The 14439-nt window shown below is 44.8% G+C and overlaps 1 protein-coding gene across 5 annotated transcripts in view; it reads left to right on the forward strand.

Moving 5' to 3' along the window:
• Window positions 1-14439, forward strand: part of LOC141810333 (protein bicaudal D homolog 1-like) — a 37333-nt gene that overhangs the window by 16416 nt on the left and 6478 nt on the right. For 3 of the 5 annotated variants that reach the window (XM_074697755.1, XM_074697754.1, XM_074697757.1), the window contains exons 2-11: window positions 1704-1916; window positions 2102-2257; window positions 3323-3627; window positions 4026-4200; window positions 5955-6476; window positions 6552-6730; window positions 6978-7368; window positions 7477-7671; window positions 8124-8275; window positions 9035-9245. In XM_074697755.1, the coding sequence (XP_074553856.1) occupies window positions 1704-1916; window positions 2102-2257; window positions 3323-3627; window positions 4026-4200; window positions 5955-6476; window positions 6552-6730; window positions 6978-7368; window positions 7477-7671; window positions 8124-8275; window positions 9035-9245 (2499 nt within the window). The remainder of the gene's footprint in view (window positions 1-1703; window positions 1917-2101; window positions 2258-3322; window positions 3628-4025; window positions 4201-5954; window positions 6477-6551; window positions 6731-6977; window positions 7369-7476; window positions 7672-8123; window positions 8276-9034; window positions 9246-14439) is intronic. The other 2 variants (XM_074697756.1, XM_074697758.1) reach the window with 1 other exon arrangement.

Raw genomic sequence — 14439 nt, forward strand, 5'->3', positions numbered from 1 at the left:
CGACCAGAGGGTATGTATAATCCCTCTTCTGAGCTCATTGTCTCCTTCTTTTTGGAAGTGTCTGGAAAAAACTCCCAAAGGAGAACTACAACTCTTTATCTGAAGCTCAGCCCAGACATCCTTTGATCCCAAATGAAAACTAAGATCTCATTCTGACTGTGTCCAAAATCACAATCCTGTGTTCCTACCTGGTGAGTTCAATACAGAATAGAGTACAGTGGATTCTGTGAGCTCACAGCTATGGGATGCCAATAGTGACATCATTGCATTGATCTGCTAGTCTCAGTCTCAAGCTTTGTTCGTCAACCCCTCCTGAACAAGGCTTAGGGATATCAAGCTGCTTCCTCCATCAAAAAACACAACAGTCTGACAAGAACCTTTTTTTAAAATCTCATTTTGTTTAAATAAGTTAAGTCCATATGTTAGTGCAGTGTAAGCTAGCAATTGTGTTATTAGCAACTGCATTCATGCTCTACTACCTGGATGTAATCAAGCGCAGATGACAGATGTCATATCGTAGCACAACATGGTTTGTCTGTTTTTAACCAGAAAATGAAGATAAAATTGGGTGAAGCTTTGTGTTGTCAAACCGGCATATGGGGATGTTAGCTCTGCTAATGTTAGCCACACTCTGTAAACCAATCTGTTTAAATGTAAACTCTGTGATCCTGTTTTAAGTAGTCAACAAAATGTGCTCAGTTTTGACTGTTTTGAGTCTTTTATCACCCATAGGAAGAATAATTAACATAGCTCAAAAAGTACATCATGTGACATCTTGTGTTTAGTAGATTATGTTCTTCATGTAACAATGTTTCTTTGCAATAAATCTACTCAAGTGAAAGTAAGTTTTCTTTCACTTTAAATGATGCTACATTTTACAAATGGATTTGTGGGATGAGCAGCAGAGCTGAGTATGTGGGTTATGCTCAAGAATAACTTGCCAAATCTTCTTCGCCAATACCAAATAGTTGGCAATTCATTTATTTAACTGAAGATCCCTGATGGGAGCTGAATCATGTTTTTTTTTCTCCCAACACTGGTATTGCATACTTTCTACTACTTGGACTGAAAAAATGTTCCTGGTTTGAAATCAGGCCTCTTGTTTTGGACTGCATCCTGTTCGTAGCTGCAGAGGTCACACACTGTTGGTTGTAGTGTGTAAAGTGGAGACTCATTAATCTCTCACATTAACACAGTCCTACACATATGCACCCTGAGATACTTCACTGACTCAGGGGTGTGTGTGTTCAGGTCCCAGCTGACTGTGTTAAACTGTACTTACACTCCACTCCCGTGGGAGAACACACAGAGTACTTCTGTCTGTGTGCAGTGTTTGCTGCAGTCTATAAGAAAAAAATCAAACATCGACTTTGGTTTTCTCTGAGCCAACACATAAAAGAAGAACGATTTAAAGCAGAGAAAGAGTTTACCACAGCTTCTCTGCCTTCCTCTAAAGTCAAGCCTCGCTTTAGTCCTGTCATTGATTTTAAGCTGGAGGCAATGTGCCTTGAAACCAATGATAGAGTGTGACTCGTTTTTGTCCATAAAGCTGATTAATGTGACATCAAATATTGCTGCTAAATTAAAGGGTAACACCTGTGCATGTTTTGCGAAAAGCTTCGATGCTCACTTTAGATGTGCAGAGAAGTTGCTTCTTTCATGTCTCCATCTGTTTGACCATTTTTTCCTTCCGTCCCCTCCAGGCATTCAGCCAGGCCTACTCAACCCAGCGTAAGGTTGCAGAGGATGGAGAGAACAACGAGGAGACGCTGCTGCAGGAGTCTGCCAGCAAGGAGGCGTACTACATGAGCCGCCTGCTGGAGCTGCAGATGGAGCTGAAGCACAGCCGAGCCAGCGCCTCCAGCTCGCAGGCGGACAACGAGCACCTGAGCGGGCTGCTGCAGGAGCTCAGGGAGGTACAGTACAAAGGGAGGGAATTCAATTTGTGTCATTTTATGACTGTAAGTCAGCAAAAATATTCTCAGCTAACATTCCAGGAGTGTTACATGTTAGCAACAACAGGGAAATGTAAAGTCACTCCTTGGTCGTTTGCTCTACAAACAGCATGAAGCTCCAGCTCTACTTTCCTGCTGTGTCTCAGCAGAGTAACGAGATGTTGGAGCTGCAGCGGAGTCGGATGCGAGAGGAGGTAAGGGAGTACAAGTTCCGAGAATCCCGGCTCCTCCAGGACTACACAGAGCTGGAGGAGGAGAACATCTCCCTGCAGAAACTGGTCTCCACACTCAAACAGAACCAGGTGATTCACCCCGACTGAATACACATCACACACAAGCTGCAGAGTTTGAAATCAACCAGTTTCCTCACATAAACCTCAAGTCCTGCATGGATCCTTTAACATCAGCTTTCAGCAGCAACCAAACCAACAGTCAGTGTCTGAAAGTGCAAAGAGGTGCACAGGCTGGATGGTCGATTAGCTGCTCAGCTGCAGCTTAAAGAAACAGTTCCAAAAGATAGTCGTTCAATGCTAACAAAGCTTCCTGTCTAGTGTCTGTGCCTGTGCCTATCAATCAAATCCTTTAACACAGATCAGCCAGCAGAGGCTCTAAAAGTCAAAGATAGAAACAGAATGTTAACACACTAGCATTAAAGAGAGGGTATTGTGTTTTTTTTAAGCTTCTGGTTCCCCTGTTGTAGCTTTATATGATTTATATTATTTTTGTACACTAGTGCATGAAAAACCCACTTGTTTTAGCCTCTGTCTGAAATGTTTGGTTTTAGCTGTTGTCGCTTTAAGGCACCCCACTCTGCAAATCCCCTTACTTCTGATTGGCCAGTCCTCGGAGGCCTGTTGGGGGCGGGGCTACTGGCATACCTTGGTACTTAAAGCCTGCTCCTTCAACAGAACCAGTTATGAGATTCTTATTTGATGACCTAATTTCAGCAAGTTTCATGGAGATCTGTACAATACCCCCTCTTTAAGCTAAAAACAGGCTGTGAAAAGGGAAAAAACAGATTACAACTTCAAACAAACTTGGACATAGGGTATGCCAAATCTCGAATTTTGTTTAGAAATATGCTCTCCAAGGGTTTTATTTGGAGGACAGAGAACATCTTCTTGGCTTCAAAGATGTAAGCAAGAATTGTGTTGGTTTATCTTTTTATTAAAACTCTGAAACCAGATAATAACAGACTCCTATAAATGGTTATTTACCAGGATGTGGGTGTTTTTTTTTTTTAACACTTGTTAGAAATAGCTGCTAGTGTAGTAAGGTTAAAGTAAGTGATGGAAAGAACTTCACACAAGTCACAGGTTTAGGAGTTTATTCAGTATGTCACTTCCTGTGTCACTCCTCTGGTCTAGGTGGAGTATGAAGGCCTGAAACATGAGATAAAAGTTCTGGAGGAGGAGCGAGAGCTCCTGAACAGCCAGCTGCAGGATGCTCTGCGCCTAAAGGACATCTCAGACAGTCAGCTGGAGGAGGCCCTGGAGTCTCTAAAGAGCGAGCGTGAGCAGAAGAACCACCTGCGCAGGGAGCTGGTGCACCATCTCAGTATGTGTGACGTGGCCTACACCGGCAGCGCACACCTGACTTTTACCTCTGCACCGCCTAGTGGTAACGCCACACCAACAGCTCTGCAGTCTCCAAACACCGAGGAGCCAAGCAGGTGGATACAGACAGGAAAGAAAGACGGTGTTAGCTCTCGGCTAATTCATTAGCGGGCTAATTAGCCTAGTGGTCACTGTTTCAAGCAGTACTAATGTTTATATTTTTTGCAGATTTTGCACTCATACATAAGCTTCATTTTACAGCTGATGAGGCTGGGTTGAAAACAATGTTTGCTAAGGTTTGAAAATTCAGAATATCACCACATTAAACCTGCATAGAGATATGTACTCAATGGGAATAATAAGATATTTTCTGAGATTTTTTGTAAATACTGAAATTCAATTTGTTTATCAGTGGCCTGCATCTTTGTGCTGTGTTTGTCTCACTGGTTGTAACTCTCACTCACACTTCTGGATCTTCTAGGCCTAAAAACCTCTACTCTCTGTGTTCTGCCAGGTGTAATGGACACCTGCAGGGTGGTACTGCTGCAGGAACAGCAGCCGTGTCGGGGTCCAGGTCTAATGGAGAGTATCGGGGATCAGGTCGTAAAGCTGAAGGAGCAACGACCTCTGACCTCTTCAGTGAGATGAACCTAACAGAGATCCAGAAGCTCAAACAACAGCTCATGACGGTGAATTTGCTTTTCTGTGAAACATATTTAAAGCATCTACTGGTGGAAAAACATCAGGAGAGACTTTGTCTTTTGTTTCTTCTAGGTTGTTATTTGTGAAATCTTTGAAAAGAGAACATTTGTGGCACATTTTTCCTGCTTTCTTCTTCATTTTCTGTTGCAGCTTGCTTCACAACCCAATATGTGACTTCTCTGTAACAAGCTTTTGAATAATTTACAGTAAACCCCTCTGACAGACAGTACTCCCTCTGCGTACAGCCCTCAGTCCCTCACTTCCTTCTTTTGTCTCCTCCATCACTCTGTATATTGTGGTCATACACACACACACATCCACATTTCAGTTCCTGTAGGCGTAATCTCATCCCTTGCTCCCAGGTTGTGCTCTGATTGGCTAAACTGAAGGAAGAGCTTATTTTTATCTCAGCTGACACATGACACTATCGATTAGCAGAGAGGAGGGTTTCACTGCTGCTGTCCGGGCTGGGCTTTGTAATGTTTTTAATGTTTGACAGTCTGACGTTTCGAAAGAGGAGATATATTTTTTAAGACTTTTTATTTTCCCTTTGGTACCCATGTAGTAGCTTTGCATGCTTTACAGCTCTATAAAACACTGATTTTTTCATATTGTATTTTTACAAAACTCTTCTTCCAGCCTTTGTCTGAAAAGCACTGTTTTAACTGCTGTCTCTTTAAGGCTTCCTGTTCCCTAAACCCCCTTCGTTCTGATTGGCCAGCCCTCTGGAGGCTTATAAAGGTGTCCAATGAGCCAGTTAAGAGATCCTTATGCCACTGTTTACAGACAGTTTCAGATATTTTACAACTCATGCGTGAACTGGAAACCCATGTTTAAAATACGTGAAAGCAGAGTACCCCCTCTTTAAAGTTGCAGCTTTACACCTGCAACAGTGCAAAACCCTTGTCCATTTCAAATATCTACCAGGTTTGTGGGCCTGCATGTTTTCAGATTGCTGTTACATTGTGTTATTGTGTTGCTCAAGGCCTTTTTTTGATCCTTTTCAATCAGTCCCTGTCTGCCTTTAGAGACAGCAGCAGTAGAAACAAGAAACATGGAGCGAGAGACAAAATCCTTGTGCCAAGTTTGACTTCTGTGCCAGACAAACTTGGCCTCTATGTTTGAGCTGTGTGCAATTACCACTGTGCCAGGAAATGAATGAAGAGACTGAGATTCTGACAGAGAGATAATCCGTCCGTCTGTTTAGGGATCAAGTTATAACGACAGATTATTTGCACACTTAACAGTAAGTACTGCTAAAATAATAATAAAAAAGAGATAGAGGATTGGGTATTCATTTTGCTTGAGTGATTTAAAGAATTTTTTTTGAAGCCTCAGTTTTGACTGATTAGCTGGTACCATCCAGTTTTATGGAAGCTGAAAAAGTGACTACGTTTGGAGGTTGGAGCTGAAGAGGATGGAGTAGTTATGGCTCCATTTAGAGTCAGATAGAACAAAAAGCAGGGTAAACCTGGGATTTATCAGCTGCTTCTACTGTGACCTGTCACCATGCCCACAAGTAATAGAAATGCCTGTCTGTTTATGGTAAAAATCCGAATTTAGGTGCACAATCAATTGCAATTTCCTGTTGTCTCATCCTCTTCATTCTTAAAGTCTACCAGTCAAACTCCTGTTAGTCTTCTCTTGTGTAAAATAACTTGTGAAAAGAGTTAGTAACCTGAGATTTATCCAGCGTACTGTCTTTTGTCCTTTTCCTCAACCTCTTTGCTGCCCCCTGCAGGTGGAACGAGAGAAAGCATCCCTGATGACCTGCCTGCAGGAGTCTCAGACTCAACTCCAACACACCCAGGGGGCCCTTACAGAGCAGCACGAGAAGGTCCTCCGCCTGAGCCAGAAAGTTGTCACCCTCCGGCGCCTGCATCGTAGGGCCCAGCTCCACCAGGAGGCCCACAGCAGTGCTGCTTTCCACCTCAACCCTGAGGCCCTGATGGAGTTAGAGTTAGAGGAGGAGGAGGAGGAGGCATTGCAAGAAGGGAGAGCAGAAGAGGAGAAGAGTGGGACTTTATACAAAGGTCAGGTGTTCCCATACCAGACACCTGGTCTGGAGATCCTGCAGTGTAAGTACCGTGTCGCTGTGACAGAGGTGGTGGAGCTCAAAGCGGAGGTGAAAGCACTCCATGACAGACTGGCTCAGTGCGCAGCAGGGGCGGCGGAGGAGAAGCCGAGGAAGAACGGTCAACTCCAGAAGCTGGAGAGGCAGGTGGCTTCGCTGGAGAAGAGCTGCAGGGAAGGACGGGAAAAGGTAACGTGTCTCTGACTCAAACTGTTTGAATGATATGAGGGATAGATACAGAGCTCTTCTCTCGTCTGCTCTCAGATTTCCTCCCTGGAGGCAGAGTTACAGGCAGCCCAGTCAGCAGCCAGTGAGAGCCAGGGAGCGTTGACCGCAGCTCAGGATGAGTTGGTGACACTGAGTGAGGAGCTGGCCCAGCTGTATCACCACGTCTGCCTGTGCAACAATGAGACGCCAAACCGTGTCATGCTGGACTACTACAGGTCTGATGAATGGTTTGAGTTCTAAAAGAGCAGCCAAACATTCCTTTGCTATCAAAATATGTGAAGAGCATTTTGGACATCCTCAGCTTTATATGGGTTTTGTCAGAATTGATGGCAGAGTTTAAGAATAAAGAAATAGTCTGAGTATTTCACAACCCTTGCAAAAGTGTGAAGGAATGAAGTGTGAAGAATCTGCTCCATCAAATGTTTCACAGATTAAACTTTTCTTTACTTTGTTTTTTTCCAGACAAGGCCGAGGGCTCAGAGGCCTCAGTGCCAGTCTTAAAGCCATGTCTTCGGACAACAGCAAAGTTCTCCTCACACCACGCCTCGCCAGGCGGCTGGCCGCTGTCGCTTCTACAACCTCAACCCCTGCTGAGTCCCGAAGTTCCTCAGAGTCTCCATCCAAGGAGCCTTTATCAAGAGAGGGGGGTAAAGAGGAGAAGGAGGGGGACAGGGAGGGCCCCCGAGTGCCATCTGAGCAGAGCATGCTGCCCTGCACTCCTCCCACACGCTCACCCAGCATCAGTGCCTCTTCATCATCATCCTCATCATCCTCGCCTGCCCTGGAGCCAGCCGGTGAGCTGCGCAGGGAGCCTATGAACATTTACAACCTCAACGCCATCATCAGAGACCAGGTACAGACAGAGTTCCTCCATCTTTTTCTTTATCTCTCAATAACTTCCACTCCCCTACGCTCTGTCACACTTTCATCACCTCACCTCTTCCCTCCTCCTCCCAACCAGGTGAAGCACCTCCAGCGAGCAGTGGACCAGTCTTTGCAGCTGTCCAGGCAGAGAGCCGCAGCTCGAGAACTAGCCCCTCTCCTGGACAAGGACAAGGAGAGCTGCATGGAGGAGATCCTGAAGCTCAAATCTTTGCTGAGCACCAAGAGAGAGCAGATCGCCACACTCAGGCTGGTGCTGAAAGCCAACAAACAGGTGTGACGCCTCAGGTGTTTGTGCTCTTAGCTGGTCTGAGTGGTACAGAGAAGTGTACGATTATTTTGGAAGAGGAGTAAAAGTGTTCTTTGTGGTGCTCAAACATTTAAACAGAGACATCCTGAAACACAATCTGGAACCAGCTCTTTGGGATAGTTTAACAAGGCTTTTAGGGAATGAGTCCAGCAGTTTATAGCAGCAGGTTTACAGCTTTCCCTCAAACACGTCGACAAATACGACTTATTAAAAGTGCTCACTTGACTGTCCTAACCTTTCCATACTGCTACCATAATATATTGCTGTCTTTACAAGGCTATTTTCAAATGGCATTATACATTGCTGGGTAAAACAGGACCCTCACACTTGTAGCTGGACTTAGCTTCTAAATTTTGTTTAGTGAAATAAAACCAGAAACACTAAAAGCACAATTTGTGATCTGTGTGTTCACCCAGACAGCAGAAGGCGCTCTGGCTAACCTGAAGAGCAAGTATGAGGCGGAGAAGTCCATGGTGACTGACACCATGATGAAGCTAAGGAACGAGCTGAAGGCCCTGAAGGAGGATGCCGCCACGTTCTCTTCTCTGCGCGCCATGTTTGCCACCAGGTCAGCGTTGAAAGCACAAGTTCAACAAATAATTCCAATTTACGGTTCACATGACTCAGATGATTGTATAACAGGAAGCTTTAGCTGAAATGATGAGGCCACAGAATCTCTCCTGTCAGCTCCACTTTGAGTGGCTGTAAAATCGATAAAAGCTACTTTGGGTTGAAATATCAAAGACCCTTTGGCTACCAGCTCATTCATTTCTTAATGTATCCATTTGTACAAGCTACATTTTCTCTCATTCAGAAAACCCACAAACATCCTAGAAGATATTAACATTTGAGGAAAAGGCCACTTTATAAAATGATCAGATTCCACCTCTCTGCATTCGGCTGAACCTAACAGGCAAGCTCTCAGGCGGGCAGAGCAGCAGCAAAGTCTTCCAAGGGAGTACAACAAAGCAGGCATCAATGTAATATGTATTATTACTGATGTGTGCTCTGTTTGTGTAGTTTTAGAAGTCTTTGCTGGTGCTGTCCCTGTCTGTGCCTTTCATATACATACATGAAAGAGAAAGGAAGTGTGCTCCCCCTACCTTAGGCTTTGGCATTCCACACAGGCATGAAAAAAGCCAGGGGGCCCCCAGAACAGTGCCAGATCGTACCTTGTTGTGGTTTGGCAACTTTAAGTCCCACAAAAGCTCTGGGATGAGGTTGCAAATGGTAACGTTAATGCTGGCCAGGGCTAAAGCAAAATCTATCATATGGAACTGCAACATAAATATCTCCTTTTGATCCTGAAGCTTTGTTTTCTCCACAGGTGTGACGAGTATGTGACCCAGCTGGATGAGATGCAGAGGCAGCTGGCCGCAGCCGAGGATGAGAAGAAAACTCTGAACTCCCTTCTTCGCATGGCCATCCAGCAGAAACTGGCCCTCACGCAGCGTCTGGAGGATTTGGCCTTTGATCAAGAGCAGACCCACCGCACCCGAGGCGGCAGGCTGACCCGAAGGAAGACCAGCACCCCCAAAGTAAGTCCCCCAGCCTCGGCTTCAGCCTCCAACATAGCCCAAGAGTCCACTTCAGCTTTGGACTCTGTCAGCCTCCCACTCCCCAGCCTCACTAGTCCAACAATCTTCCCAGATGATCTCACCGCGCCCCTTAGCCCATCTCTGGTCAGTGCAGCTGCTGCAGCTCTGGCCTCAGCTCTAACCTCCCCTTCTACACACTTACCCTCACGCAGCCCATCATCACAAGCAATCGCCTCATTGGCTAGTCCTGTGGCGCAAGAGAGCCCTCCATCTCTGGAGGCCCCCTCCTCTCCCTCAATGCGGACCCCGCCCTCAACCCCTATGAAGCTGGCTCACTCCCAGTGGACCCTTGGGGTGCGAACGTTTGTGGTTGACTCCCAAAGTTTCAGTGTCAACATCTCCCCAGCTGTACCCCATAGCTCAGGCCTCTCCAGACACCACACCCCAGATACTCATATCTCCACCCCACCCTCGTCCTCCTCCCCCACTACCACCACTACTAGGCCCACACAGCCAGGATCTGCCCCCTCCTCCCCCTATCGATCCCCTATTTCGGGGCTCAGACGCTCTACATGGAGCCCGTCACCTCGAACTCGGCCCTTGTCCAGTCTGTCTCGCACCTCTGTATTCCACATTCCCTCTACAGCCTCACCTTATTCCTCCACCCACTTCCCCTCTTCCTCCCACAGCTATTCTTCTTCCTACTACAGCCCCTCTCCTTCTTTTACACCCTCCAGCTCTTACCTCTCTTCAGGGGCCTCCACTTCTTACAGTCACTCTGCCCACTACACACCTCTCTACCCCAGATACTACAGCTCCTACCGACCCCGGCGCTAACTGTCCTTTACTCTGAAGGCTTTCCACCAGGCTCCTTACTGACACCAAAAACTGGAACTCCCATCTTTATCTCCCATGAGAAAGTGGGGGCTCACAGAGAGGAGGACAGAATGGTTTCCTGTTTCCCAGTTCCTGTTTTCCAGTGCCTAAGCTTTGGCCGATGGGTTCTGAATGTTCAGTGACTTTGCTCAGGGATTTGACACGAGGAGCACAAGCAGCCCTGCCTTCCTTTTATTCTGAGGCTGCTGATTGGTCCGCAGAAGGACGTTAATAGAGACTTTTTAATGAGAGTTTTTAGAATTTAGGTTCTTCAGGTGGAGTTAACACAAGCATGAAGTGACTCAAACATTCAGACGTTGACTGGACACTCGGCGGACACTTTCACAACACTTTCAATACTGTCTGTCTCCTGTTTCCACTGTAGTATCCACTCTCTTTTTAATAGTAGACATATGCTGTATACACAAACACTGTAAACCAAATCTTTAAGAGCAGGCATTTTTTCTTTGTGGATGAGATTTGGATGCTGAAGGGTTCAGTATGGTTCAAACAGAAGCGTAGACCTGTTCAGGTTGGCCAAAGTTGGCGTAGGCAAAGATGTCTGCTGTCCTAAAGAGGTTCCTCCACCTAAACTACTAAAACTCTCATCATAACTGTTTGGAAAGTTTATTGCAGCAGCAGAGCATTGTTTGTGGTCAGTGTCGAGGCCCCAAACTCAACAGTCCTTCAAGAAATCTGAGAAGTAATAGGATGATATCTCAAACCCTTTGTCGTTGTGGGCTTGCAGGTGGACTCTAAGAGGTGGGAGTTGGTAGAGTTGACAGAACAGAGGCAGAGGCTGGTAGTGCACAATGGACCTGGTTGATGGTCGTTATGGTAATGTCTAGTTGAGCTTTGTTTGTGCACAGTGCCACGGAAGTCTCGTTCCCAAACTTCGCAAACCGACTACATTGGACATCTCAATGCAGGACAGCAATCCGTTGACTGCTTTGACGCTGTCTACACATGTGACAAAGATGATGTTATCCCCTTTGAAACCAGCTGAGGATAAAGTTACATTACAAATATGCTTTTGCTAAGGTTTACCTGTCTTTGACTGAAGACTTTTGTCCTGAAGTGAAAAATGCCTTGCTTTGTAGCAACAGCTCTTCATTCTCATATGTTTGGGGATCCCTCCATTATCAGGGCCTTGCACACCCAGTATTATCAGCAATGATGGACAGATAATGACATTGTGTGTACCACTGTCAGAACATTACGATTCCTGACTGTGGCACACACTTTACTGTGCTTGTTTCATTGCTTATTCCAGTGAATGTTGCTAACCAGGCAGACGAATACCTCAGCACCAAAGCATGAGACGTGAAGAAAGGATCCAAGGAGGCTAATCAGACTTTAAGATAGTCCATTGTTTGAAGCATACTGACTCCTCCAGTGTCTAAGTTTTAATTTCACTCTATAATCTCTCTCACACATCCACCCTTATATCATGAAACTGCTACGGGCAAAGATCCAATCCTGATTCAACTTCTTGGCCCTGATCCTAGCTTTGGAGTGTCCTCCACTCGATAATGGCCCTTCAAAACCACCCCAGTCACAAGGGTTAGAAAAGCATTGTTTGCATGATAAATTACAACGATACCAGCCACTTTGTCAACTCTTGCTATGAGCGTCTTCCAGAGCTCTAGCACAAAGAATCCCTATACCATTCCCCTGGAGTCCAAATCCAAAAACCTTTAGTTGGAGAGCCAGACGAGCACTATCCACTGGCCTGTAGGAGATTCCTATCCTACACACAGCAGAGGTCAAAAATGAAGGGGTAAAGCTATGTTTCGGGGCTAAGAGCTGAACCAGGATTAGACCTTGAAATGCTAGACTATCCAATGACGCATTTTGTATTTACAGTCATGGCTGTGGGGAAAAAGGACTGCAAGTACACCTCAATGAGCGTCTTTTATTCCTTGTTTCGGGTTGCTGCCATTATCACTTCAACTTCAAGCAAAATTTATCCACCTCTGGTTCAACCCAGTGGTTCCTTCCTATATAATAACCAAGAACACAGTTATGCATGTTCACATTTGGATGCTCCTATACTGCAGACTTCTTTCCCTTCTATTTAACAAACTGATCACATACTGGTGAAGGTTGTGTGAAGGGTAGTGACAGGGAAGAAGGAACGAAGCAGGTGAAGAGCACTCAAATATGCTGTATGACCAGTGTAAGATCAGTAGAGTTCATAGTCTCGTCATTGTACAAAAAAACAATATGAACGGGAGTCAGCCCTGGCATGTGACCCAGAATTTAGTAGTCACTTTGTTTTTACCTCTTTTGGTTTTGAACCACCTTGACCAGGTAAAGATTCCTCCTTGCAGGTTGATAATTCCTCTGTTCATTCTTCTTTCCATTGGCTAACCTGGCCGCTGTCAGCTTTATGGTTACTAAAGTTGGCTGCAGCAGAGGGACACTTGTTCTTTGGCCTGTATGGAGAGCAAAAGCAGACAGGACACAATCCAACGAAATGGAATCTATAATCTGAAGATGACTTATTTCTCTGAATAGAAACATATCTGTATGCAAGAGCTGCTAACAATCTATACTGCGATGGAGAGTGATTTGACTTGGTCGGTATTGCCTCTTCTAAATTCAACACCTTGGTGTAATTATTTCAACATACTGGGACTTCTTCCAGCTACCAAAACCATTTCTTGTAGTCTCTGTTCAACAGTTTCTCTTGGTGGTTCTTAGTTCTAAAAACGCTGGTGTGTTATGTGTTTCCCTGGAGAGTAGCGTCAAACCAATTTTAACTACAACATCTCTACTGTGTGGGATAAACCAGAAGAGAATGGCAATCTTGGGCACAAAACTAGAGCAGGGTAATACTGGTCTTGTTTTATCCTTCTTTGCTGTAGAAAATTAGAAATAAACCCAAGTAATTCTGTTACTGCCCAGCACTTATATTTTTTCACTTATAGCAGTAGTTTGGGGCAGTTAATTTGGTCTAAGACTCAACAATGTAGACTTTATCTCAAAAACACAAAAAACTTGTCCATTTACTGAAATTAGAGGGTTGATTCAACCAACAGCAGACTCATGAAAATAAGATGTTTTTGCCAACACACTGAAAGAAAGATGAAGTGACTCAAGACCGATGTGACTCACCACTCCTTCTGGTGTCAGAGTTGTTAACTCATCATGTAGCACCCCTCACTGAAAAAGTACACACAGGTCAAACTCAGGGAACCGGACTAACCTCATCCAACTTGGAAAATGTCCACAACCAAACAAGACAGTCTCAATTCATAGAAAGAGATTGCAAGCATCTGAAATGAAGAGAAATGGTTGTTTTGATTCCTACCCAGAGTCACATGAGAAGATTTTATCAATGTCACCTCTTCATAACCCCTGAGGTAGTTTTGGGGCTGTGTGTAGTGATCTCTATTCATAGATCTGTGAATCTATGTGTCAAACTGGTTTCAGTTTGTGATACATTTAGTGTCTGAGTATTGACCAGAGTCTGTCAAAGTCTGTATGGAGAGCAAAAGCAGGCAGAACACAACCTAACATCCCTGCTCCCATCAGTGGTAATTTGAGAGGGATTTGTCTCACTCCATAAACTGATATCTGCATGAAGAGCAGTTAACAATCTGTTCTAGAGCAAACACATTTCTTGATGCTGTGTACCCAAACACAGTCAGCATGTAGATTTCCTGACTTCCTTGAATGCATCAGAGCTGATGGATCCCACCGGAAGAAGTATTGATCTTATCTTCTCTGTGACTTGAGCAGACAGTAATCTCACTTCTTGAAATGTTTCGGACTGCTGGCTGACATCACATCCGACACATTCAGCACACATGATGCCGTACTCCCTGTGTCTGTGTGTGCCTTATGAAACTTATTATACAGTACTTTCACAGTGTAGCCTAAACACCCGTCTCAAAACAAAGGCTTGTTGTTAATGCAGTGCTATCTTTATTTTCTGCTCCCATAACTGCACAACAGGCTACACTGTTTTCATGTGTATTTATTTTTAGCTTGGATTGCTTTCAGGGGGCAAATAATGACTCAGTGAAATTGAGTAATAACTGTCAGTAGATTTATTTTGGTCTGGGTGCTGTCCTGAAAACAGGCTTAGCAAATCCCTTTAACTTTCTTCATAGTTGCCCTTCTTTTCCCCTTCACATCAACACTTTTGCTGTTTTCTGTCTTGACTTGTGTATTACGACTATCACATGGTTGTAGACTTTGGTCTGACACTGTAAATCAATGCACTCTGACAATTTTCAAATATGCATCATGGGGCAGAACTCATTTGACAGGCATGTGTATATCACAAACTTCTGATTGGGCTCTGTCA

Source organism: Halichoeres trimaculatus, unplaced genomic scaffold, assembly GCF_033239565.1.
Source record: "Halichoeres trimaculatus isolate MK-OKI-2021-1 unplaced genomic scaffold, fHalTri1.1 fHalTri1_scaffold_21, whole genome shotgun sequence".
In the NCBI taxonomy this organism is placed as follows: Eukaryota; Metazoa; Chordata; class Actinopteri; order Labriformes; family Labridae; genus Halichoeres; species Halichoeres trimaculatus.